The 24598-nt window shown below is 42.6% G+C and overlaps 1 protein-coding gene across 1 annotated transcript in view; it reads left to right on the top strand.

Moving 5' to 3' along the window:
- The window catches only part of LOC122564681 (uncharacterized), a 41458-nt gene extending 33559 nt beyond the window's left edge, over nucleotides 1–7899 (top strand). The window contains exons 3-4 of the mRNA XM_087998604.1: nucleotides 2379–2483; nucleotides 6479–7899. Of these exons, the coding sequence (XP_087854730.1) occupies nucleotides 6605–7759 (1155 nt within the window). The 5' untranslated portion in view covers nucleotides 2379–2483; nucleotides 6479–6604 and the 3' untranslated portion in view covers nucleotides 7760–7899. The remainder of the gene's footprint in view (nucleotides 1–2378; nucleotides 2484–6478) is intronic.
- Nucleotides 7900–24598: the final 16699 nt, after the last annotated feature.

Genomic DNA, 24598 nt, shown 5'->3' with positions numbered 1-24598 from the left:
TAAGGCTTTCTATAGGTATATTAGGAATAAAAGAGTGACTGGCCCTAATCTTACTCTAATCAAAGATAGTCATGGGAAGTGGTGTGTGGAATCTGAGGACCTACGGGAAGTGCTTCATGAATACCTTTCATCCATATTCACATTGGAAAATGGCAATATTAGTGAAAATATAGAGATTGGATTGTGGTTGACAAAGAGGAGGTTTTAGCAATTTTGGAAGATCTGAAAATAGATAAGTCCCAGGTTTGGATGAGATTTATCCTCTGATTCTCTAGGATGCCAGGGAGGAGATTGATGACATAAAGATCAAAGGCGCTCTACATTGTTGACAGGAGTCGTGCCAGAAGACTCTAGGATAGCATATGTTCCCTTGTTTAAGAAGGGGAGTCTGGACAAACCTGGTAATTATAGGCCAGTGAGCCTTACTTTGGTTATGGGTAAGGTGTTGGTAAAGGAAGAGATAGGATTTATAATAATCTGGAAAGGAATTATTTGATTGGGGATAGTCAACAGTTTTGTGAATGGTAGGTCATGCCTCTCTAACCTTGTTGAATTTTTCAACAAGGTATTAAAACGGGTGGATGAAGGTAAAACAGTTGATGTGGTGAATATGGACTTGTGTAAGGAGTTTGATAAGATTCCACACAGTGGGCTATTGCACAAAATATGGAGTTTCAGGATTGAAGGTGATTTAGCAGTTTGGACTAGAAATTGGCTAGCTGAAAGAAGACAGAGGGTGGTGGTTGATGGGAAATGTTCATTCTGGAGCTCAGTTACCAGTGGTGTGCTGCAAGGATCTGTTTTGGGGCCACTACTGTTGGTCATTTTTATAAATGATCTGGATGTGGGTGTAGAAGGATGGGTTAGTAGATTTGCAGATGACACTCGGTAGCAGAGTTATGGATAGTGCTGAAGGATGTGGGTTACAGACTGACATAAGATGCAGAGCTGGGCTGAGAAGTGTCAAATGGAGTTTAATGTGGAAAAGTGTGAGATAGTTCACTTGGAAGTAACAGGAATGCAGAGTACTGGTAAAATTGTTGGCAGTGTAGATGAATGGAGAGATCTGTGTCCAGGTACATAAATCCCTGAATGTTGCCAAACAGGTTGATAGAGTTGTTAAGACATATGGTGTGTTGGGTAGGGGGATTGAGTTTCGGAGCCACGAGGTCATGCTTCAGCTGTACAAGACTCTGGTAAGGCCACACGTGGAGAATTCCATACAGTTCTGGTCACCGCATTATAGGAAGGATGTGGAAGCTTTGGAAAGGATGCAGAGGAGATTTACTAGGATGTTGCCTGGTATGGAATGAAGGTCTTTACAAGGAAAGGCTGAGGGAACTGAGGCTGTTTTCATCAGAGAGAAGGTTGAGAGGTGACTTAATCGAGATGTATATGACAATCAAGGTTAGATAGGTACATCTCTAGACTGTGTGACTCTAATAAATGAAGATGAGTTTCTCTTTTGGAGCAGCAGTTTGGGTAATTCTCCTTGGAGCAAAGAAGTTTAGACCATGATTTAGTCCAGGTGCAGAGTTGTTCCAGGATATTGAAATTGGAGAGAAAATTTCTTAAAATTGTTGCAATCTGTTTAACCACTTTCAGGTAATTGGCAAGTAATGCAGGGTGACAATGTGAAGAGTATTTTACTCAGTAAGTTCTGAGCATCTGGAACAGTCTGAACAGCAGCTGGATGCAGATTTAGCAGTTATTGTCAAGAGATTTGGAATGTAACAGTTTAAGAAAACATTTGGAGAGCTATGGGCAAATGGCAGGGGAGATGGGACAGATTTGGACCATTTCCAGAGGGAGAGAGTACAGTCCTAATGGGTTGAAAATCACCAGCCCCTGTGCTCTGTGATACTGCCCCATAACCTGTGAATAATGAAGCTCACCCCAGGGCAGAGAAAGGGAGGATCTGCCACTCTCCTCACACAAGCTGATTGACAGCAGGTCACTGACCAATAAGAGAAGAGTGGGCAGGGATGACATACTAAACAGAAGCAGCTGGTTGTCTAACCAATGAGGGGCAATGCTGGCTGGATCACATTGGGGAAGAGATGGGAAAGGTGGGGAGATACAGTGGAAACCGGGAGTCAGTCTGGACTGGGAGATTTCATGGACATCCGGTAGACCCGAATTAGAAACCATCGGTCCTGCATTTGCAGTAATGGGAAAACAGCTGCAAGCTTTCAGCAGTGATAGGCTGTATATTTACTGGAGGCAAGATGCAGTGAAGTAATGCTTCCTGTGTAGGGATGGGGCGATTTGTAGAGGAGCATTTTGACAGCAAATTGAAACCAAGAGAAATGTTTGTCTTTTCTAGATTTTCTATCCTGGACTGACAGTGATTTTTCTTATGTCAATTCATTTTACAGGATACTAATTGAGAATAATTGAGACCGGGATCTCAAACAAGTTCTGACAGTCAGGAGAGTCATCAAGATCTGAATATCATTGGCTTTAACAGTGGAAGGAGAAAGGTTTGTCTGTTCTGTGGGGAAAATATCTCCAATATGTTTGTAAATCGAAAAGCAGCTAGATGTTTAAATTCATTGTTAGTTCACCCTTGCGTTATGTGCTCCGTTCTGGACCTTGCAGCTGTGGAAGGAGATATTGGCCTGAGAGGGAGCACAGATTTACCCTCATTGGTCTAGACTCTTTTTGAAAAAAACTGATATATTTGATCCTAATCACCCACTTCATGATTGTAAAACTGTAAAGTCCTCATTCTCAATTACTTGTAAAATTGCTTTTAAAATTTGTTATGGACTTGAATTTCAGCACTTTTTTCAGGTGGAATGTTCCAGATCCTGGCAACTCTCAGTTGCTGAGCAGCTGCTGAAGTCCATGTTGGGTCTGGAGGTTATAAAGGGCTGAATTGAAAGATGAGATGATGTTCCCTGAGCTACACTGGAACAGTACAGGAGGTGTGAGCAGTCAAGTAAATGACAAGGCTACACTGAGAGGGATACTTGGTTCAATGAGAGTGCTTTGGAATGAGGTGGAAACAAACAGTGAGGTGAGACTGGGAGAAGGTGAAGCTGAAAGGTTGTGTGGTGTCTCAGTCTCAGAAAGTCACACGGTTGCAATGGGAACAGCCAGTTTGGAAGGGATACCTGCAGAATATGTTTTTTAACAATTTTTAAAGTATAATATATCAGCCTGAGTAAAGTTTTCAATCATAATACATGTTTGAAATGAAGATTGCTAGCTCATTTAAAATCTCTTAGCAGGAGTAACTAACTGAATGTAGAGAGAAAGCATGACAGGAGACCTCAGACATGTGGTGTGCCCCACTTGTATAATGTGGGAAATAAGGGATGCTTCCAGTCTTCCTGACAGCTATGTGCCAGAAGTGTGTCCATGTGCAGCTACGAGGTAACTGCTTTTCAGAGCTGGAGCTGTGTATGGAGCATCTGTGATACTGAAAATGTTATGGACAGCACATTTAACATGTTGGTCACACCACATGTGAGGATTACGCAGGCAGAAAGAGTAGCCATCAAATAAAGTAAGTAAAAGACTGAGGAAGGAAGTGCAAGAGTGGTCATCCCCCTCGCATACAGATATACCGCTTTGGATTCTATTTGGGTGGTGGAGTGGCCTCTCAGCAAATCAGCAACAGCCAGGTTCATCACACCACAGATAGCTCTGCAGCAAAAGAAGGGGAAGAGAGTGTGGCAGGGCTATAATGACAGGCAGTAAATAATCTGGGATAGGCAGGCACCTCTGTGGCCACAGACATGAATCGAGGACAGTAGTGCCAGGATCTCTGATATCATGGCTTGGTTGAAGGATGCTCTGGAAGATGCTCTGGAGCTGGAAGGTCATGGAACATGGAGGTATCAAGGCCATCACGAAACAAAGGAATGAGGGTCTGAAAGCTGAAAATAGGCAATGCATTAAAGTTCAGGTCCTCAAATGCAACAATGTCAGACATTGCCAATGCCATGTTCTAATGAGAAGGAATAAGAGGATAGATCAGATGACTGTGGTTGAAGATATGGTTTGCCAGAGATGGGTTTAGATTCAGGCGTTGGGACCATTTCTGTGTTAAGTAGGACCTGTACAAGCCTGAATGGTTGCCCCTGAGTAGAGCAGAGACAAATCTCCTCTTGCAGGCTTTTGCTAATTCCGTTTGATGAGGTTTTAAATTAGTACGGCAAGGGGGTGGGAACCGAAGTGTAGGCTTCGATGGGTCAGATTTAGATCAGGAAATGGGAGGTAGAATATTGGTTAGTGATGCACTCATCAGCTCAAAGGCAAAAGAAAGATTAAATGAGGATCGATCCTTTCTTATACCAGTCCCCTCATTTCAGGATCAGTCTGGTGAACCTTCTTTACTCTGCCCCAAAAGCTAGAGGATCATTCCTGGGGAAAGGAGAACAAAGATACACACAGTACTTCAGGTGTGGTCTCACTAAAGCCTTTACGGAATATATCCCTGCTCCTGAACTTGAATCCTATCACTACAAAGGCAAATGTATCATTTGTATTCTTCACTGCTTGCTGCTCCTGCCTGCTTCCTTTTTATTTATTTATTTGTGGGACTTGGGCATTGCTGGCTGGCCAGCATTTATACCCCATTCCTATTTGCCCTTGAGAGGGAGGTGGTCAGCTGCCTCCTTGTATCGGTGTAGTCTACGTGCTGTGGGCTGACCCACAATATCAGGAGGGAGGGAATTCCAGGATTTTGACCCAATGACTGTGAAGGAACTCTTCCTAAAAGAGAAGCACAGAACAAAACGGGGTCAGAGTCTCCAATGTAGAATTGTTGAACACAATGTCCCCATTGTATCCATGCTGGTCATCAAGCACCTATTTACTCCAATCCCATTTTCAGGCACTCAACATGTATCCTGTATTGTAGTGCCTTGAAGACATGTTTAGATGATTATACAAGGTTGTAATGTTACCTGCATCTGTCACCATTTCAGATGCTGCCAGACCTATTGAGTATCTCCAGCACTTTGTTTCTATTTTAGATTTCCATCAATTTGTTTAATCTGTTAGTCATAGAGTTATACAGCACGGAAACAGACCCTTCAGTCTAACTCATCCATCTCGACCAGTTAACCTAAACTGATCCAGTCCCATTTGCAAGTGTTTGGCCCATATTCCTCTGAAAACTTCCTATTCATGTACCCATCCAGATGCCTTTTAAATATTGTAATTGTACCTGCCTCCACCATTACCTTGTTCTATACATGCACCACCTTCTGCATGAAAACATTCCCCCCTCAGGTCCTTTTTAAATCTTTCCCCTATCTCATTAAACCAATGCCCTCAAACTTGCGACAAAAAGACCTTAGCTATTCATCCTATCCATGCTCCTGCATAAAGTAACCCTTCAGCTTCCGACACTCCAGGGGGAAAAAAAACCCATCCTATTCAGCCTCTCCCTTTAACTCAAACCTCCAATCTTAGCAATAACCTTGTAGATGTTTTTGGAAACCTTTCAAGTTTAACAGCATAAATTTAGAGAGATGTACAGTCTGGAAACAGACCCTTCAGTTCAACTCTTCCATGCAGACCATTAAACACCGTATTCTAAAAGTGGCCCAACCAATTTCCTGTATAGCTGCAACATAGTGTCCCAACTCCTTTACTCAGTACACTGACCAATAACAGCGAGAGTACCAAACGCCGCTTTCACTATCCTGTCTGCCTGCAATTCTACTTTCACAGAACTATGAACCCCGACTCCAAGGTCTTTGTTCTGCAACACTTGCCAGGAACTTACCTTTAAGTGTATAAGTCCTACCCTGATAACATCTTTCTGAAATCAGGGAGACGAGAATTGAGCACTGTATTCTAAAATTGGCCTCACCAATGTTCTGTCGAGCCACAATGTGACCTCCCAATTCATATACTCAATCATAGAGTCCCTTCAGTGTGGAAACAGGCTATTGAGCTTATGAGTTCACACCAACCGTCTGAAGAGTATCCTGTCCCTTCAACCCTGCATTTTCCACAGCTAATGCACCTCACATGCACATTTTTGGACAGCGAAAGGAAACCAGTGAACACCTGGAGGCAACCCATGCAGACACTGAGAACGTGCAAACTCCACACCGAGACTGGAATCAAACCCAAGTCTCTTTATTGATCAATAAAGGCAAGTGTGCCAAGTGCCACCATCAGCGCCCGCTTTACCTGAATCTCCCCTTCCCAGGAACTCTGCACTTGTTCTTAGTGCTTTGGAGGGATTGGAGAATATGGGGAGAAAGCAGGAAAAGGATTGATTTGTAAATCTATAAAACACCTCTCCTTCATGTATGTCACTCCCACATCTATCTCTTTCTGTAGTTTGGTGCAAATACTTACTGGTTCCCTTCCCTGAAGGGCATTTATGAACTACTTCTGTTTTAATGATAATCCAACAGTTTCCCAAAGTGTCATCTCCAGATTAATTTCTTTGTTTCACAACCTGTTCTTCTGGTTTCTCCTAAAATGTTTTTCTTTTGGTTGAAAGGTTGATTTGTAACAAAGTTTAAAAACACACAGATCTCAGGATTCTGAACATTGAAGAAAAAACCCATCACACTGGGAGAAACACTTACTGTCTGTGTGTGAAAGATTCTGTGAAGATTCATCTGACATGCCCAAACGCCAGCGCAGTCAGACCGCGAAGACATTGTGGAAATGTGGGGATTGTGGGAAGGAATTTCTTTATCCATCCCAGCTGAAAATGCACCAACGCAGTCACACTGGGGAAAAGCCATTCACCTGCTCTCATTGTGGAATGAGATTCACTCAGTCATCCCATCTGCAGATGCACCAACGAGTCCACACTGGGGAGAGACCATTCACCTGCTCCCAGTGTGGGAAAGGATTCAGTCAGTCATCCAACCTGCTGAAACACCAGCAGATTCACACTGAGGAGAGACAATTCACCTGTTCTGAATGTGGAAAAGGATTCACTCAATCATCTAAATTGCCAGAACATCAGGGAGTTCATACTGGAGAGAAACCATTCACCTGTTCTGCTTGTGGGAAGGGAGTTACTCAGTCTTCCAGCCTGCAGATACACCAGCCAGTTCACACTGGGGAGAAACCGTTCATTTGCTCAGTGTGTGGGAAGGGATTTACTCGGTCATCCAACCTGCTGATACATCAGCGAGTTCACACTGGGGAGAGACCATTCATTTGCTCCGTATGTGGGAAGGGATTCACTCGGTCATTCAACCTGCAGATACATCAGCGAGCTCACACTGAAGAGAGACCGTTCGTTTGCTCTGTGTGTGGGAAGGGATTCATTCGGTCATCCAACCTGCTGATACACCAACGGGTTCACACTGGGGAAAGACCATTCACTTGTTCCGTCTGTGGGAAAGGATTAACTCAGTCCTCCCACTTGCAGATACACCAGCGAGTCCACACTGGGGAAAGACCATTCATCTGTTCACTGTGTGGGAAAGGATTCAGTCAATTATCCAACCTGCGGACACATCAGCGAATTCACACTGGGGAGAGACCATTCACCTGTTCTGAATGTGGAAAAGGATTTATTCGCTCATCTGAGCGACTGGAACACCAGGGAGTTCACACTGGAGAGAAACCATTCACTTGCTCACTGTGTGGGAAAGGATTCACTCAGTTATCCAAGCTGCAGAGTCACCAGCGAGTTCATACTGGGGAGAGACCATTCACCTGCTCTGATTGTGGAAAGGCGTTTACCCAATCATCCAACCTGCGGAGACACCAACGAATTCACACTGGGGCAAAACATTCATTTGATCAACCTACCTGCTGATAGTGTTCGCTCTGGGGAGAGACATTCATTCATCAGTGTGAGAAGGGATGCACTCTGTCATCCAAACAGTGAAATGACACTGGGTTCATCCTGTTCACCTACTCGTGTTTGTGTAAATGGATTTGCTATTTGCAAATACACCAAGAATCACAGGTGAAGGGTTTTGCTTGTCCTGACACCAAGGAATGTACCTTGGTCATTGGGCTGTTTGTGTTTGTTATTAAACCCAGCTCTGTTCAAAGTACAGATGTTGTCGGTAAAATATTGATACAATTGTGTATTTGTGTAGAAAGCTTAGAAAATGATCACAATGTCACAGTACACATTTACCCTGGTTAAAGACTGTGTCCACCTGAATATTGTTTGTAAAGTGATTTTGTGGTTCATCAAGACTGCTTAAACTGTCAGTGAATTTGATGCTGTCATAGTCTATATCAAGAAAACGTGTTTGATTTAGTAAATACCACAGTTTAGTGTCCTATTTGGGATAAAAATAATACAAATCAGCTTTTCATTAAAAATATGCTGCAACAAGTCAGTGTCATTCTGAGTGCCTTAGACATACCTCCAGAGTGAGGTATAGACAGTAATGCTGGAACTTTAGGTACAAGTGGGAAGGGCTGCCCATATTGGAAAGAGACAAAACGGAATCCAAACAGATTAAAATAGAATTAAAAGCCCACATCGTATTTAAGTGAAACAGTGCCTTTGACTTAAGGTTATTCTGAAGCAAAAGCATTGTCTGAATAGTTACAAGGAATGATGATGGAGACAGCCTTGATAAGGAAATATTCAAAGCTAACCATTTTGAAGATTTGTAACAAAAACCAATGGAATAATGCAGTTGTGGCTTGTTAATTAATGTTTTGATATTTTAAAATTTCTTTTAGCTGCAAGTAATTTAATTCCAGTCTCATTAATGAAATGTCCCATTTGGTGAACAGTGTAAGGTTATCTCACAGAAATTAGCTGTTTCTTTCAAACTATTTACAATGTTCAGATATAGATTTGAATTAAAGATTATTCAAATAATCATAGATTTCAACATAACTGTAAAACTTTATAATAAAAGCTGTAAGGGAAAACATTACAGATGCCTGGCATACCTTGTCTTATTAGCTAAAGAGTTTTGGATTTTGAACTGGATTAAAATTAGCTCAAAAAGCTGGGACTTGTGAAAGCTGAAAATCAAAAATCAACACAGCTTGAACTGATAATAATCAGCCTTTATTGGCTATTACTGTATGCAGTTGACTAAAACTTGAGAGAAAGCGATACTAATTATTCCCAATTTCTAAGGTTTTGCACTTACTGAGAGAAAGGTAGTTTTTTTATACTTAATTTCTGACAGCTACTGATATGTTTTATCTCTAGATGTTCGTCACTCGTTAGGCTAGTACATTGAATTTTGATCTGTTATCGTATTAACTTTCCAAAATATTGTGTTACACATGTCATTCCATAACCTTGTTTTGCATATGAATGTCTTTTTTTTGGGGCTGAAGTTAGCTTATATCGATAGAACGGCTCTGCACATAATTAATTTCTGATGAGGGTTGCTAAGGTTAGAGAATTTATGTAAATTCAGCCTGTCATGTCTGCTAAGGCTATCAATGCTTCTGAACTTTATTATAGTCTGTAACATATATTTTATTGTAACCTGGAGTTGGCCAATTTTTCCATCAGGCAACTTAACTGTCTCTCACAATTCCACACTAACAGTAAAAGTAATTATAAAACTTTATAATAAAAATTTCCATATGCGTGGTAGAATTTGATAAAGATAGGAAGTGGAATACAAACAGTAGAATTCAAGCACTCCTTGGAGATAAGCAAGTCAGGGTCATGTCCAAAGGAGAACAGTCAGTAACTTCTGAATACAACATAGAAAGGTCCCAATAACAATTAGGCATCATGAAAACCAAGGTTTGTCTATAGGCACATCCATCGTTGATCAAGTGTTTCATAGGATTGGTTGTGTAAAGAATGGGGGATGGCACAATAAACATGGTATATGTGATCACTGTAACACAATGTTTAAAAATACTGTTTATCACTGTAAAAATCTGTGTATTGTTGATCTCTCTTCCGATCTGAGCTGTAGATTGAGAGAACAATTGGGTCCTCATGTTGAAGCCAGATTCAGGGAAGGTCTTGTGGCCCTCTCCCTGCTTTAACCAATTGTTGCTTGAAGAAGAATAAAGTCTGCATGTGCCTGAATCCTGTTTGCTTCCTGAGTCTCTGTTGTGGTGGAGGGTTAAGCTCCTACAGAGACTGACTGTACATGATACTCTAGGAATGGTATCAGCAAGACATCCTATACTTGAATCCTCTCGCTGTGAAGGCCAACATACCATTTACCTTATTCACCCCCTCCTGCTCCTGCATGCTAACTTTCCATGACTGGTGTACAGGGACACCCAGCTCACATTACACCTCCTCCTTACCCAATCTCACCATTCAGACAATCTAATTTTCTGTTTCTCTTCACAAAGTGGATAAACATGTGTTTCCATTATAATTCACCTGCCATGCATTTGCCCACTTAATCAATTTGTCCCAATCAGACACTAGCATCTCTGCATCCTCCTCATAACTCACCACCCCCACCCCAGCTTTGTCATCTACGAATTTGAAGATTTTTACATCTGCTTCCTCTCAGTCATTGCCATATATTGTGAATAGCTGGGGCCCAAGCATTGATACCTGTCATTACTCACTGCAATTCAGAAAAAGTCTTGTTCATTCCTACACTTTCTTTCCAGGCTGACCACCAGTTTTCTATCATGTCAGTACAGTGCCCCCAATCACATGTGCTTTAATTTTGCATGCTAACCCCTTTTAATTTTAATTTCATATAAGACGTGGGACCTTTATCAAAAGCCTTCCAAAGGTCGCAGTAAACCACATTCACTCGCTCCCCCAATAAGCTCTACTGGAGAAATCTCAAAACATTGCAGTAGACTGGTTAAGCATGAATTCCCTTTTGTCAATCCACGCTGTGTCTAATACCTGCACTGTATTCCAACTGTTGTGCTATTAAATCTTTTATGATAGCAGAAATGGGGAAAATGCAGGAATCTGTCAGGCTAACCGGCCTATCATCCTGTTGCTGTCTACCTCTTTTTAAAAAAAAAAAATAGCGAGGTTCCATAGCTGCCCTTTGATTCATGGGAACTGTTGGAGAGTCTACAGACTCTTGAAAGATGACCACAAATACATCACTACTTCCATGGCAACTTCCCAAGTACCCAGGTAAGAGTACATCCATTTTTGAGTGCAAAGAAACTCCCCTATAGAGAGAAAGAAGGATAATTGGAACAGCACATTCAGAGTTTATTCAAATAGTATCTTCAAGCTAGACATTCGTACTTTATTCCCTAATATGCATCATTTAAGTTATGAGTTATGGGTACGGGTTACAGCAGTTCAGTCTGAGGGTAGAAGTTGAGTTGTTGAATGGAGATTGGTCTGTGATCCAGGAAGTGGAGTTTCTAGAGGAGAAGCTGAGCAGCTACACTGCCACCACAGGTGAAATAATGTACCTCTAAGGGGACTAGAGTGAACTCCATCCATTCCACAATCTCGATGATCAGCAGAAGAGGGAGGGACTCCACCCTGTTGTGACTGGGCTTGACTTTGGAGAAGTTTTCCAATACACCTTATTTCATGGTACAGTTTCTTCATCCAATTGCTCTTTGAAAGTTATTGTTGAATTTGCTTCCATTTCACTTTCTGCTCATGGTTTCTGGGTTACAAAAGCTTGCTATATAAAATATTGCTTTTATTTAGAAGTTTGCACCCCGCTAGCAAATCTCCTGTACTTTCTCTGTACTAAACAGAGCAGTGTGACATTACCCAAACAGAATTAAATTCTCAAATCCCTGAAACTATCCTAATCAATTTCTTCTGTATCCTCATCAGAGTCTTGGCGTCTTTTCTCATGACCGGAAAATAATTAAAATTGCCAACAATGAATTGTAGTCAGCCTTTTATAGAAATGTATTTTGAAACTGCTGGACAAATAAAATGTGCTTTGCTTGTAGTTTGACCAATCGAATCACATCTGGAACGCAGTGCCTTACGCCCCTTTGAATAAGGTAAAAGAGTCTAGGCTATCTCCTGAAAATGTTTTCAGGGCATTTGGTCTGGTCCATAACAAATGTCTTCACCTTGCCTTAACATTTCCGAAGATGTGCAAATACTGCCAGATCTTCATGATCCTGCAGCGGCTTTGATTATGATGTCATTTATTTTCAGTTCAATCATCAAACCGCCTGATTGAAAAAGCCTACAATACATAGAACACACTGGAACCATTTTAACCACTCGGCTCAGGCTCAAATACTCAACATTCAGTTCCCTGGAGTTGGAAACTAGCTCCAACAAAACAAACATAATTGAACAAACGGCGTACAAAATGGTAACCTAGGCTGAGCTCAATTTGTCTTGATCTGAAAAAAAAACATCATAATTTCTTAGCAGGATTGCTGGAGAAGTGCCAGTTCACTGTTTCATATCAACATTCACATGAACTCTCATCTTTGTAGTTTTATCTTAAAGTGATCCCAATTTCTGGGAGAGAAGTGAAGATAACATTTCAGGCCTGTGCTTTTCCACCACAATGGAAAAGTGTTCAAAATCTAACAGGCTTTGCACAGGTTAAAAGGAAAGTGAGTGGGTGGAGGAGAGTGGAGCAGGAAATGGGATACATTCTCCACATCAGTTTGACCATAAACATCACTGGGGAAAACAATTATGCAGCAGATCTCACAATCCTTCTTTGCAGAAATCTGTATCCAAATACACAGATTCTCAATAAATTTCCTTTGGAGCAATGACCCTTCAGATGATAAAGAATTTGTAAATATGAGTCGCATGCAATTTATAAATGATCTCAACATATCGTGTCACAGGGTATTCATTCTAGATAGAGCAAGTCATTGTAATAGTAAACCAAAACAAAAGAACTGTGGAGTGCTGCAAACCAGTGACAAAAGCAGTAGTTGCTGGGAAAGCGGCAGTACCTGTGAAGAGAAATCAGAGTTAATGTTTTGGATCTGGTGACCCTTCCTGAGACCCTTCCTAAACCTGATTTTCTGTCTCCTAAAATCTTATGATATTCTAAATTCCACCTGGTTGTTTAACAATTGTTTGCTAGTAACACTGGAATTTAATTAGTGCTCAATTATAGCTGCTGTAAAAATGTTAAAAGGTTAAAGTGTGAAATCGTTTGAACAAGAGTCACTGAACCTGAAATGTTAACTCTGATTTCTCTCCACAGATGCTGCTGGACCTGCTGAGCTTCACCAGAAACTCCTGTTTTTATTAAACTAATGGTCTCTGTCATCGTTTTAATTTTGTGAATTTAAAGAAAACCATTACAATGGGCATTGTCAGGAGATGGTGCATGGTGCAGCACCAGTGATTGGAAAAGTTAAACTGCTGAGCACTGCCTAGGTCTAGTATACTAGCCGAGTGGCTAAGACATTGCTCTAGAAATCCCAAGTGGTTTCTCTGAACAGCTGTGACTCTGACTCACCACTCCATCCTCCAAGCCTCAGATCCAATGTAGTAACAATTTTTCTTTCATTTGCTTCCTCTCGATTGGAAGACGTTGGGCATTTCACAAAAGGTTTTGTGGATGTTCAGTAACTGAAATGGAGACCTAGGTTACTTCTCGAGTGAAGCAGTTGAGTTTGGATTTGCTAAAGCGACTGTTTAAACAGACACAATGGGAAACAATTGTTCCCCAGCTCTCTGTGAATAGTCGCTGTGTATCCCTGTGAGAATATGCACCAGCCCCAGTCCTGTAAAATCAATCTGTGCCCAGGGAGTGATAAGACAGGGTCAACAGAAAAAGTATTTTTCTAAAAAAAAAAGCCACAGTGTAAGTGCAGCAAACGCAAAGTGCATAAGAAAGTACAGCCTGGGAGATTGTTCAGAACATCAAGAGAAATCGAGATAAAGCACTTTCTAAAAAAATTAAACTCCTACCTCCACAATCGCCAGAAGCGACCATTCTGCTTTTGATTTGGAGATGCCGGTGTTGGACTGGGATGTACAAAGTTAAAAATCACACAACACCAGGTTATAGTCCAACAGGTTTAATTGGAAGCACACTGGCTTTCGGAGTGCCGCTCCTTCAGCAGGTGGTTGGATATTTGAAGATAGGAGGTGCCCTTATTGAATATCCCAGGATGAGAAAGGGGTGATGCTGAGAGGTTGATTCCCCTGGTGGGAGAATCCACAACCAGGGGCATGGCTTCAGAGTAAGGAGTCTCCCATCAAAGGCAGGGAAGAGGGGGAATTCCTTCCTTTGCAGGGTCATGAGGCTGTGGGAACTGTCTTCCCCAGACAGCAGTGGAGATTGAGTCATTGAAAGGATCCCTGGCTATATCTGACAGTTTGTGATAGACCATGGAGTCAGTGTTATGGGGGCTTCAACCACCTGTTGAAGGAGCAGCGCTCCAAAAGCTAGTGTGCTTCCAATTAAACCTGTTAGACTATAACCTGGTGTTGTGTCATTTTTAACATTCTGCTTTTGCACTGATCCACTCACTTCCCTGAATCCCAGCCCTGAATCTCAGCCTACATGCTGGAGATGAGCTGCTAGGACTCTCTCCTCTGAGAGAGAAACATATGGCCTGAATCTTCCTGTGTTGTCTTATATCACAAGCTGCACAGTCTGCCCTTCCCTGAGTTGGGAGCTTTTCTCTGTTCTTGCAACGGGATACCTTGGGAAAATGTCAAACGGATTTTCCCCAGGCAATATTCCGGCCCCATGGTGGTCCTGCATTAAAGACCCACCACTTTAGGGCAGTATTCAGTCTAGTTAAGGTCAGATTTTTATCATTTATATTTTTAAGAACAATATTTTGGACACTTGACAAACTGAAAATATATTTAGAGCTGAAAATGTGTTGCTGGAAAAGCGCAGCAGGTCAGGCAGCATCCAAGGAACAGGAGAATCGACGTTTCGGGCATAAGCCCTTCTTCAGGAAAATATATTTAACTCTTTTATAACAGTTCTGTAACTGAGCAAGTTAAATTTCAATATTACCCACAAACAACAGTTAAACAACCAGATGGAGTGTAGAGTGTCACAGATTTTAGAGAATAGTAAATCAGTTTTAAGCCACTCAGCTCCTCATTCCAGCCCCACCAGTCCATGGGATCAATGTAGCCTTAACATCAGTTTCCCAATAGCCCCCATAACCACTGACTCCATGGTCTATCACAAACTGTCAGATATAGCCAGGGATCCTTTCAATGACTCAATCTCCACTGCTCTCTGGGGAAGAGAGTTCCCACAGCCTCATAACCCTGCAAGGGGAGGAATTCCACCCCCCACTCCCTTCCCTGCCTTTGATTGAGACTCCCTAGTCTGAAGCCATGCCCCTTGTTCTGGATTCTCCCACCAGGGGAAACAACCTCTCAGCATCACCCATTTCTCAACCTCTCAGAATCCTAGGACATTCAATAAGGGCAGCTCCTATCTTCAAATATCCAATGGAATTACATTCAAAACATACTGGACTCTTCCCCACCTTCCCCATCCCAGGATTGAGCCATAGAAACCTCTGTAAACTACCATCCACAAAACCTTTTGTGAAACCTCTTTACAGTGCAAGGGCAGCTCGCCCATCCCAAAGCAGAAACCAAACTGTACCCAGCTCTCCATTCACAGTTACAGCAATGCCTTGTCCATAAAACCTTCCATATGCTCCAACACTCCTCACCATTCCCCTCCCACTCTCACACACACAACAAAGGCCAACATTCCATGTACCCTCCCAAACAGCCACTGCACCCACTAACATGAACTAAGACCCAAGTACCAGAAGAAACAGCTCCAGTCCACCTCATCTGGTCCTGCCAAATACTCTATGACTCTGTAAATACTGACACACTGCCAGAATGCCCTGTAAAGACTGACACATTCCCCCGGGATCCCCAGTAAATACTAACATATTCCTGGGATTCCCTGTAAATACGGATGTACTGCCTGTGGCCCCCAGTAAATATTGGCATTCCCGACATTCCCTATACATATTGAAATGCTTGCCATGGCCCCTGTTGTAATGGACCTGACAAAACCCCTCAGAATATATCAAGCATATAGTCAAAACCCTAAGTTTTTTTATTTAAAGGTAAGTGGATTCCAGGTGCAATTTATTTCGTCCAGCTACTAGGCGTCATGCAAAACTTTTTTTATCCTCACATGACAATTAAATCTAAAAAAAAGAGACTTAACTGTAACTGTATTGAAACAAATGGAATAATCTATGATTTAACTGCTATTCCCTAACTGTTCCAATTTAGTAGCATTCCATAAACACCCTTGGCAAAGGCCAATAGAAAGGAAAACTTGAAAACTTGAAGCTAGCAGTAAAGGGACAACACAAGCTTTTGCAACAGCAAAGACAGCTTGGTCTTCTTCCAAAATTCCAGCTTCACCAACTGAAAGCAAAACCTGGAAACCCTGAGCCTATGAATCTGACTCTGCCCACTTGTCCTTCTTTTGTCTGCTTCTTTTTAAAACAAAACCCAAACCAGTTAAATCGCTTTGTATGGATCAAACAACTCATCCCCAGGTTTGCAAAACTTGCTTTCAAGAGAAACAGGAAGAACAAATCCCTCTGAAAGGCACACTTCATCACACAGTATGTAAGTCAGCAAGCAAGATGAATTAGAAGCAAAAGTAGAATACTTAGCCACTCAAGCTTGTGTTACCACAACTATGACTATGGCTGGTCATTGAATTCAGTCATCTGATCTGGCTGTCTCCCTGTACATGTGCTGCCTTTAGCCTTAAGAACTCTCGGAGAAAGTGAGGACTGCAGATGCTGGAGATCAGAGCTGAAAATGTGTTGCTGGAAAAGCGCAGCAGGTCAGGCAGCATCCAGGGAACAGGAAATCGACATTTCGGGCATGAGCTCTTCTTCAGGAAGGAGGGCTCATGCCTGAAACGTCGATTCTCCTGCTCCTTGGATGCTGCCTGACCTGCTGCGCTATTCTAGCAACACATTTTCAGCCCTTAAGAACTCTAGCAAACTTCTCCTTGGAAACATTCAATGGTTTGGCGTCATCCGCTTTCTGTCACAGTGAATTTCACAGCTCATCACTCTCCAGGTAAAGAAATTTCGCCTCACCTCAGCCCTACATAGTCTACCCTGTATGTGAATTCAAGTTCCAAGTCCTCCAGTTATTAGGAAATTTATTCTTACAGTTATCCTGTCTAGACCTTACAGTTATCCTTTAAAAATGTATAGACTTCTGTGAGGTTCCCCTATCCTTTGTCTGAACTTCAGTGAATACACCCCTTATTGCTTCAGTATCTTTTCATATGTTATCTCTCTATCCTGGGAATAACTTCTCCTATTTCTGAACACTCTTCCTCCAATAAAGGAGACAAAACTACACATAATACTCAGGGGTGGTCTCAACAAGGTCCTGTACAATTTCAGCAAAACATCCCTGTTCCTGCACCTCAATCATCTCACCATGAAGGTGAACATACCATTTGCCTTCTTCACCCCTGACTGACTCTGCCTGCTACCCTCAGGGATCAGTATACAGGGACAGCCAGCTCTGACTGAAACCCCCCTTTTCCCAACCTAGGATCATCCAGTCAAGAAACTACTTCCTGCATTTGCTCCCAAAGTGGACAAACTCACATTTAACCCCATTGCACTTCATCTGCCATGCATTTACCCCTTCAAGACCCACTGTAAAAACTGACAATCCCGGAGACCCACTGTAAACACTGTCAAAATCCCCCAGTGACACACTGTAAATACTGGCATTCCACAGGGACCCACTGTAAATACAAATAAACTTCCCATGGATGTACTGCAAATACTGAATCACTTCCCAGTATCCTCATCTCCCCTCCTTCCACCTCTTCCCAAATCCAACCCTTCAACTCGGCATCACCTTCTTGACCTGTCTACCTTTCCATCTTCCTTCCCACATATCTGCTCCACCACACCCCCCCCCCCCCCCACTAACCTATCACAATCACCCCCCAACCTGCATCCACTGATCACATTCCTAGCCACCTTACCCCCTGCACAACCCCCATCCTCCTATATATTTCTCAGTTCCCCCCACCCAAACATTCCTGATGAAGAGCTTATGCCCGGAATGTCAACTCTCCTGCTCCTCTGATCCTGACTGACTGGCTGTGCCTTTCCAGCGCCACACTTTTCATCTCTGACTCTCCAGCATCTGCAGTCTTCACTTTCTTCCATACTGGTAGCAGGTCATTTATCTGTTCAGAGTATGGGAAAGGATTTACTCAGTCATCACATCTGCAGAAACATGAGTGAATTCACAAGTGAATAGATCTGCTGTTAATGTTAGACAGCACCATCTAAGCTCTCAAGAATTTCACTTGTAAATGCAGAGAAATGTGCCCCACAAAACGAAATACCTTTCCTGCACAACTCCTTTAGCCTCTTGTTGGCATCTTTGCTTTTCTAACTTCTGTGCCAATTTGCACATGACTCCAGAAATAATCCAGAGATTAATCCATTGAGGTCATGCTCTGTAATCATGTTTCTAATTCTTGCTATTCACCAAACAGAATCTTTTGCTGATGTTGTTGGTCCCCATATAGATGATAATAGCTGAATCCACCCCACTCCACTCCAACATCCTTTGAAGCTGGTTCAAGATTTTCCTTACCTTGTAAGAATGAAAAAAAAACCCATCATGCCTCCTGTCCTTGACCACTGGCCAAATTTGAAGGACTTAACCTGCAGTGTATGACTCCCTCCTGAAATAATACATCCAGGTGAATCCTCCCCCTCTGAAAAGTGATGCAGTGTTTGGAGCTCAGAATCAGCCTATTAACTGAATCGGAGTTCTTGAAGCAAACAGCACTTGCAACAGTTGTGATCAACATAAACCACGATGGGGCCCACATCATACAGGGACAACATATCACCTAGCACTTAATTTCAAAATTATTTCATGAGCTTTAACATTTCATCTTTACATTTCCAGCTAGACTTTGGTTTTTAACCTGTGAAATACTTCTCCAATTTATCTACAATCTGAAAGTAACTTAGAGCAGGTACTCATATTAGATGTTACTTACCAACCAATGACCTTACGACTTTTCCTGTGAAGTCACTTTTTTGGCATTGTTTCTGATCCCTATGTCTCCTTCAATACTGGCTCCTTTCTGCCTCTGTCTAGTGTCCCAAGTAAGTGAGTTAGGCCTCAAACCTCAGAGTCGATTTTTTTTGTAAATATATTTATTAGCACATTTTTTTAACTTTACAAACATATAAAATTATTGAAAAATACAATCAATAACAAATATCAGTATAATAAAAAAAATACAAGTTATAATACAACTACTGTCTACTAACTATTAACTTACCCTATAATACAAAACAAACCCTAATACTGTGCAAGTCAACACCAAAAAAAAGAAAGAAAAGCCAAAATAACCCCAAAAAATCACAAAATACAGAACAGCTATGCTCGGCGCAAAGCTCCCAAACAAAGGAACGAGGGCGTGGTATATATACCCATTTTATTAACTCAGGAGAGCCCCTTCCAGGGCCCAGGGCTTGACAAATCTAATCATCTTGGTTAAACAAATTTCCTAGTTAAGATAACTGACAAATCTATATCCAAATAACTCAAGTAGGGCTGCCATGTCTTATAAAAATGTTCTGTTGTGTGGTGCACCATGTTTGTGGAAAAGTCCAAGGGAATGTGCTCCATAATTAATGTCTGCCATCCCAGCAAGCCCAGCGGGTTCTCAGACACTCTGGTCATCAGAATATTCTTCCGTGCACAGTATGCAAGAACATTAAATAGTTTCTTCCCATGCCCGTCTAAAGATGGTAAATTTGGTAGACCGAAGAGGAGAGATATTGGGTCTACTTTGACTTCAGTCCTCAATAGCTGAAAATGTGTTGCTGGAAAAGCGCAGCAGGTCAGGAGCATCCAAGGAACAGGAGAATCGACGTTTCGGGCATAAGCCCTTCTTCAGGAATGAGGACTATTCAGTCCTTAATACCCGTCCTATCTCTCCCGCTACAGCACTTCAATAAACACAGAGTCTGTGGCATGTCCCGAAGCAATGGGTAAGAGAACCTACACTTATTTTACACTTGGGGCACACTGAAGATGCACATTTTTTAAACTTCACCAGGCGGTCTAGTGCCAGATGAGCCCTGTGCAGAACTTTTAACTGTGTAACACACGTCCTATTACAGATTGAGATCTTTCAAGTATTCACCCATATGTTCTCCTATGTTTCAGAGGAGATCTCCATTCCCAGCTCTTACTCCCAGACCTCACATAACCAGTTAATATCCTGCCAGGCCCTGCCATCCGCAGGTGATGGAGGGCACTAGTCAAAAGGGAGCTTGTGGAACGTAGCAACAACCTCCCTGTATCGGGCTTATAGGGCTTAGTGAGAAACATAGTCTTCTTCTGGATGAAACCCCTAACCTGAAAAAAACAGATAAGATCTCTGCTGGACAACCAATATTTGCAGCTCAGTTGCTCAAAAGACATCATAACCTCCCCCTCAAACAAGTCTGCCAAACTAGAAACTCCTCTTGCTAACTATAGTTTGAACCCTGAGTCCATCATTCCTGGTTGGAACCCTGGCATGCCAACTATAGGCGTAAACAACCCTCACTCTGATGCATCACCCTCCATGCCTTGACTGTACTAATGACAATGGGGTTCCGGCAATTGTCCATAACTGTCCTCATCCATGAACAACAGGCTAATAAGAGGGCACTTTGCCTGGGAGGCCTCAATATCCAGCCATATTGAGTTTGGATCATTACCTACCCAATTACAGACAAAGGACAGCAGGGAACTCAATTGATACCTCCAGATGTCTGGGAAATCAACTCCTCCCACTCATTGAGGCAACTGCAATTTAGTAAGTTTGATGAGTGGCTGCCCACGATGCCAGACAAAGGAACCAAACCATCCCATAAGCTTCCGCAGCATTAACCTGGGAAATATTAGACAGGGGAATACGCATGGGATAAAGCAACGAGGAAGAACATTCATCTTCATAGAGTCATAGAGATGTACAGCATGGAAACAGACCCTTCGGTCCAACCCGGCCATGCCGAGCAGATATCCCAACCCAATCTAGTCCCACCTGCCAGCGCCTGGCCCATATCCTTCCAAACCCATCCTATTCATATACCATCCAAATGCCTCTTAAATGAGAGATATTCGGCCCATCCATGAAATTGGAAGTCCCTCCTATCTCTGGAGATCTCACCTAATATTGTCGAGCAAGTGATCAAAGTTAGTCCCAAATAACAGATCAAACTTAGGGATCACCAACCCCTGAATCGATTGTTGCTGACAAACTTGAACCATATTCAGCAACCTTCTAATATTATTAGAGAATCTACAACTCCTTATAAAGCCTCTTTAGTAATATGGGGCAATACCCTTTCCAATCTCAGCGCCACGATCTTGGATAGAATCTTGAAATGTAAATTTAATAGAGAGATGGGCTTGTATGAGGCACAATCCTCAGGAATGTTCTCTCCATAATGCCCCCTTGACAGTTCAGGAAATACAGGAGGCAGCTAGGCAGCTTCAGAGTGGGAAAGCACCTGGCCACGATGGTCTCCCAGGTGAGTTTTATAAGGAGTTTATAGGAATTCTGTCAGGGCTGATGTTGGAGATGTACAATCACTCCCATATGCATGAACACATACCACCATCTTTGAGAGAAGCTAATATTTCCTTAATTCTTAAGAATGTTCCTGAGGATTGTGCCTCATACAAACCCATCTCTCTATTAAATTTACATTTCAAGATTCTATCCAAGATGGTGGCGCTGAGATTGGAAAGGGTATTGCTCCATATTACTAAAGAGGCTTTATAAGGAGTTGGAGATTCTCTAATAATATTAGAAGGTTGCTGAATATAGTTCAAGTTTGTCAGCAACGATCGATTCAGGGGTTGGTGATTTCCTTAGATGCAGAGAAAGCATTTGACCAGTTGGAATGGCCTCTGGGACACCCGGACCAACCAACCCAACCACCCCGTGGCTCAATACTTCAACTCCCCTTCCCACTCCACCAAGGACATGCAGGTCCTTGGACTCTTCCATCGCCAGACCATGGCAACACGACGGTTGGAGGAAGAGCGCCTCATCTTCCGCCTAGGAACCCTCCAACCACAAGGGATGAACTCAGATTTCTCCAGTTTCCTCATTTCCCCTCCCCCCACCTTGTCTCAGTCAAATCCCTTGAACTCAGCACCGCCTTCCTAACCTGCAATCTTCTTCCTGACCTCTCCGCCCCCACCCCACTCCGGCCTATCACCCTCACCTTGACCTCCCTCCACCTATCGCATTTCCAATGCCCCTCCCCCAAGTCCCTCCTCCCTACCTTTTACCTTAGCCTGCTGGACACACTTTCCTCATTCCTGAAGAAGGGCTTATGCCCAAAACGTCGATTCTCCTGTTCCTTGGATGCTGCCTGACCTGCTGCGCTTTTCCAGCAACACATTTTCAGCATTATGGAGAGAGACCTGTTCTAAGGTTACCCCTGGGAGGTCAAAGTACTTAAAAAGGTCTCAATTTTAGCCCTTCTGTCCTCGCAACCTTCAGACCGATACAATTCAGAGGAAAAGCTCCGAAAAGCCTAATTAATCTTTTTAACATCGTATGTAAGGACACCGACGCTGTCTCTTACTGCAGTAATGGATTGGGGAGCACGCTATTTCCTAGTCAGGTATGCTAAATATTTCCCTGGCCTATCCCCATATTCAAACAGCCTTTGTCTAGCAAAACCGAGCTCTTTCTTTGTGTTTTGGGTCAGTATTGAATTCAAAGCAGCCCGGAGGGCCATGATCAGCTGTAGCTTAGTCACCAAAGACCGTGCAAAGTGTGCTGCCTCAGCGGCTTTCAACCGTGTCTCAAGTAGATGCTGTTCATCCTTCTGTCATTTCCAGCTAGCCAAATAGGAAATAGCTGATCCCCTAGCAAAGGCCTCAGCAGTCTTCCATAGCATAGACGGACTACTACCCATGCCTGAGTTGATAGTCAAGAATTCCTGAAACTCCTTCAAAAAGTATTCCACAAATTTGGAATCCTTAGGAGAAAAGATCCAAACACCAGTGCCGCAAACCTAGCCCCTCACTCTTAGCCTTAACCTCCAAATATACTGCGCGTGGTCAGAGATAGCTACATTCCCAATTTTACAACCCATAATCGAATCCAGAAGGGCCGAGGGAGCCAGAAAGAGGCCAATCCTCGTGTGACATTTATGTGGATTTGAAAAAAAGGTGAAGTCTCAGCAGGTAGAGTGAAGACATCTCCAAATATCCACCAGCCCCAACTCCTCACATAAGTGAACCACTTGCTTGGCCTGTAAAGAAATAGTTGGGGGCCCACAAGACGGCACGGTGGCACAGTGGTTAGCACTGCTGCCTCACAGCGCCTGACACCCGGGTTCAATTCCCGCCTCAGGCGACTGACTGTGTGGAGTTTGCACATTCTCCCCGTGTCTGCGTGGGTTTCCTCCGGGTGCTCCGGTTTCCTCCCACAGTCCAAAGATGTGCAGGTCAGGTGAATTAGCCATGCTAAAAATTGCCCCTAGTGTTAGGTAAGGGGTAAATGTAGGGGTATGGGTGGGTTGCACTTCGGCGGGGCGGTGTGGACTTGTTGGGCCGAAGGGCCTGTTTCCACACTGTAAGTAATCTAATCTAAAAAAAAAGGCATCCTGTCCACTTCAGATCCAAAAGACAATTAAAATCCCCCCCCCCCCCCCCATAATAATGTGCTGTGTTCCATAAGCACTCAACTTAGAGAAAGCACTAATCAAAAATTTGAGGGGATGCACCAGAGAACAGTAGACATTTAAAATGCCATATTCCTCCCCATGTATCAGGGCTTTAAGTATCACAAACCATCCGTGCTCATCTTTCACCTGCTCTAATAATGTGAACGGAAGATTTTTCTGGATAAGTATCATCACTCCCCTACTTTTAATAGTAAAGGATGAAAAGAATACCTGGTCATAACCCCCCTGTTGTAATTTCAGGCGTTCCCCATCATCAAGATGGGTTTCCTGCAACAAAGCGATATCAACCCTTTCCCTCTTAAGGCTAGAAAGCACTTTTTCCCTTTTAACAGACGAATGACTTCCCTTAATGTTCCAAGTGCACCATTTAGTAAGACACTTAGCCATATCCCTTTCAGAGACCCTTGAACCCCTCAGAGGGAGAACCCTACTTACAAAGCACTGAGCATGAGTAAATAAAGACTCATAGAGACAAAGAATTATATATACAAAAACTACTCTATCATAACGATAAACAACTATTACTACCAAAAGACTACAAAGTAAACCAACAATAAAACCTTGAATATAAGATTCTTCCCCTGCCCATAGGGGGAACTCACCCTACCAATCCCCTCCTTCACAGCTCCTTCAAACCCAGACTGTGCCTCAGCCTTAGGCCAGAAAAAATACAAGGAAATGATCCTTAAATCAACAGAAAAAAGACAAAGTCAGGATGAGACTCCACCCGTCCCTGGCTTCATGTCACCCTAACTTGTGACTAAAAGAGAAACAGAACAAACAAAAAAAAGGGGAGAGACAACAAAGAACATCCACAAAATTTCCCAACAGAAAATCCAGTTATTAAAAAAAAGGAACAACTTATTCCAAGGCCTTTTCCCCCTTTCCAAAAAGGAAAGTATTCGGGAGAAAGAAATGAAGAAAAAAAGGAAATACATGGGGAAAGATAGAAAAGTGAACAAACATTAACCTTATTCTTCAGGCCAATCTGTCTATTTTGAAGTGTCCACAAAGTTTT

The sequence above is a fragment of the Chiloscyllium plagiosum genome, unplaced genomic scaffold, assembly GCF_037043375.1.
Source record: "Chiloscyllium plagiosum isolate Xiang-an unplaced genomic scaffold, Cpla_swu_hap1 HiC_scaffold_21, whole genome shotgun sequence".
NCBI classification, from domain to species: domain Eukaryota; kingdom Metazoa; phylum Chordata; class Chondrichthyes; order Orectolobiformes; family Hemiscylliidae; genus Chiloscyllium; species Chiloscyllium plagiosum.
This window is presented reverse-complemented; position numbering and strand designations above follow the sequence as displayed.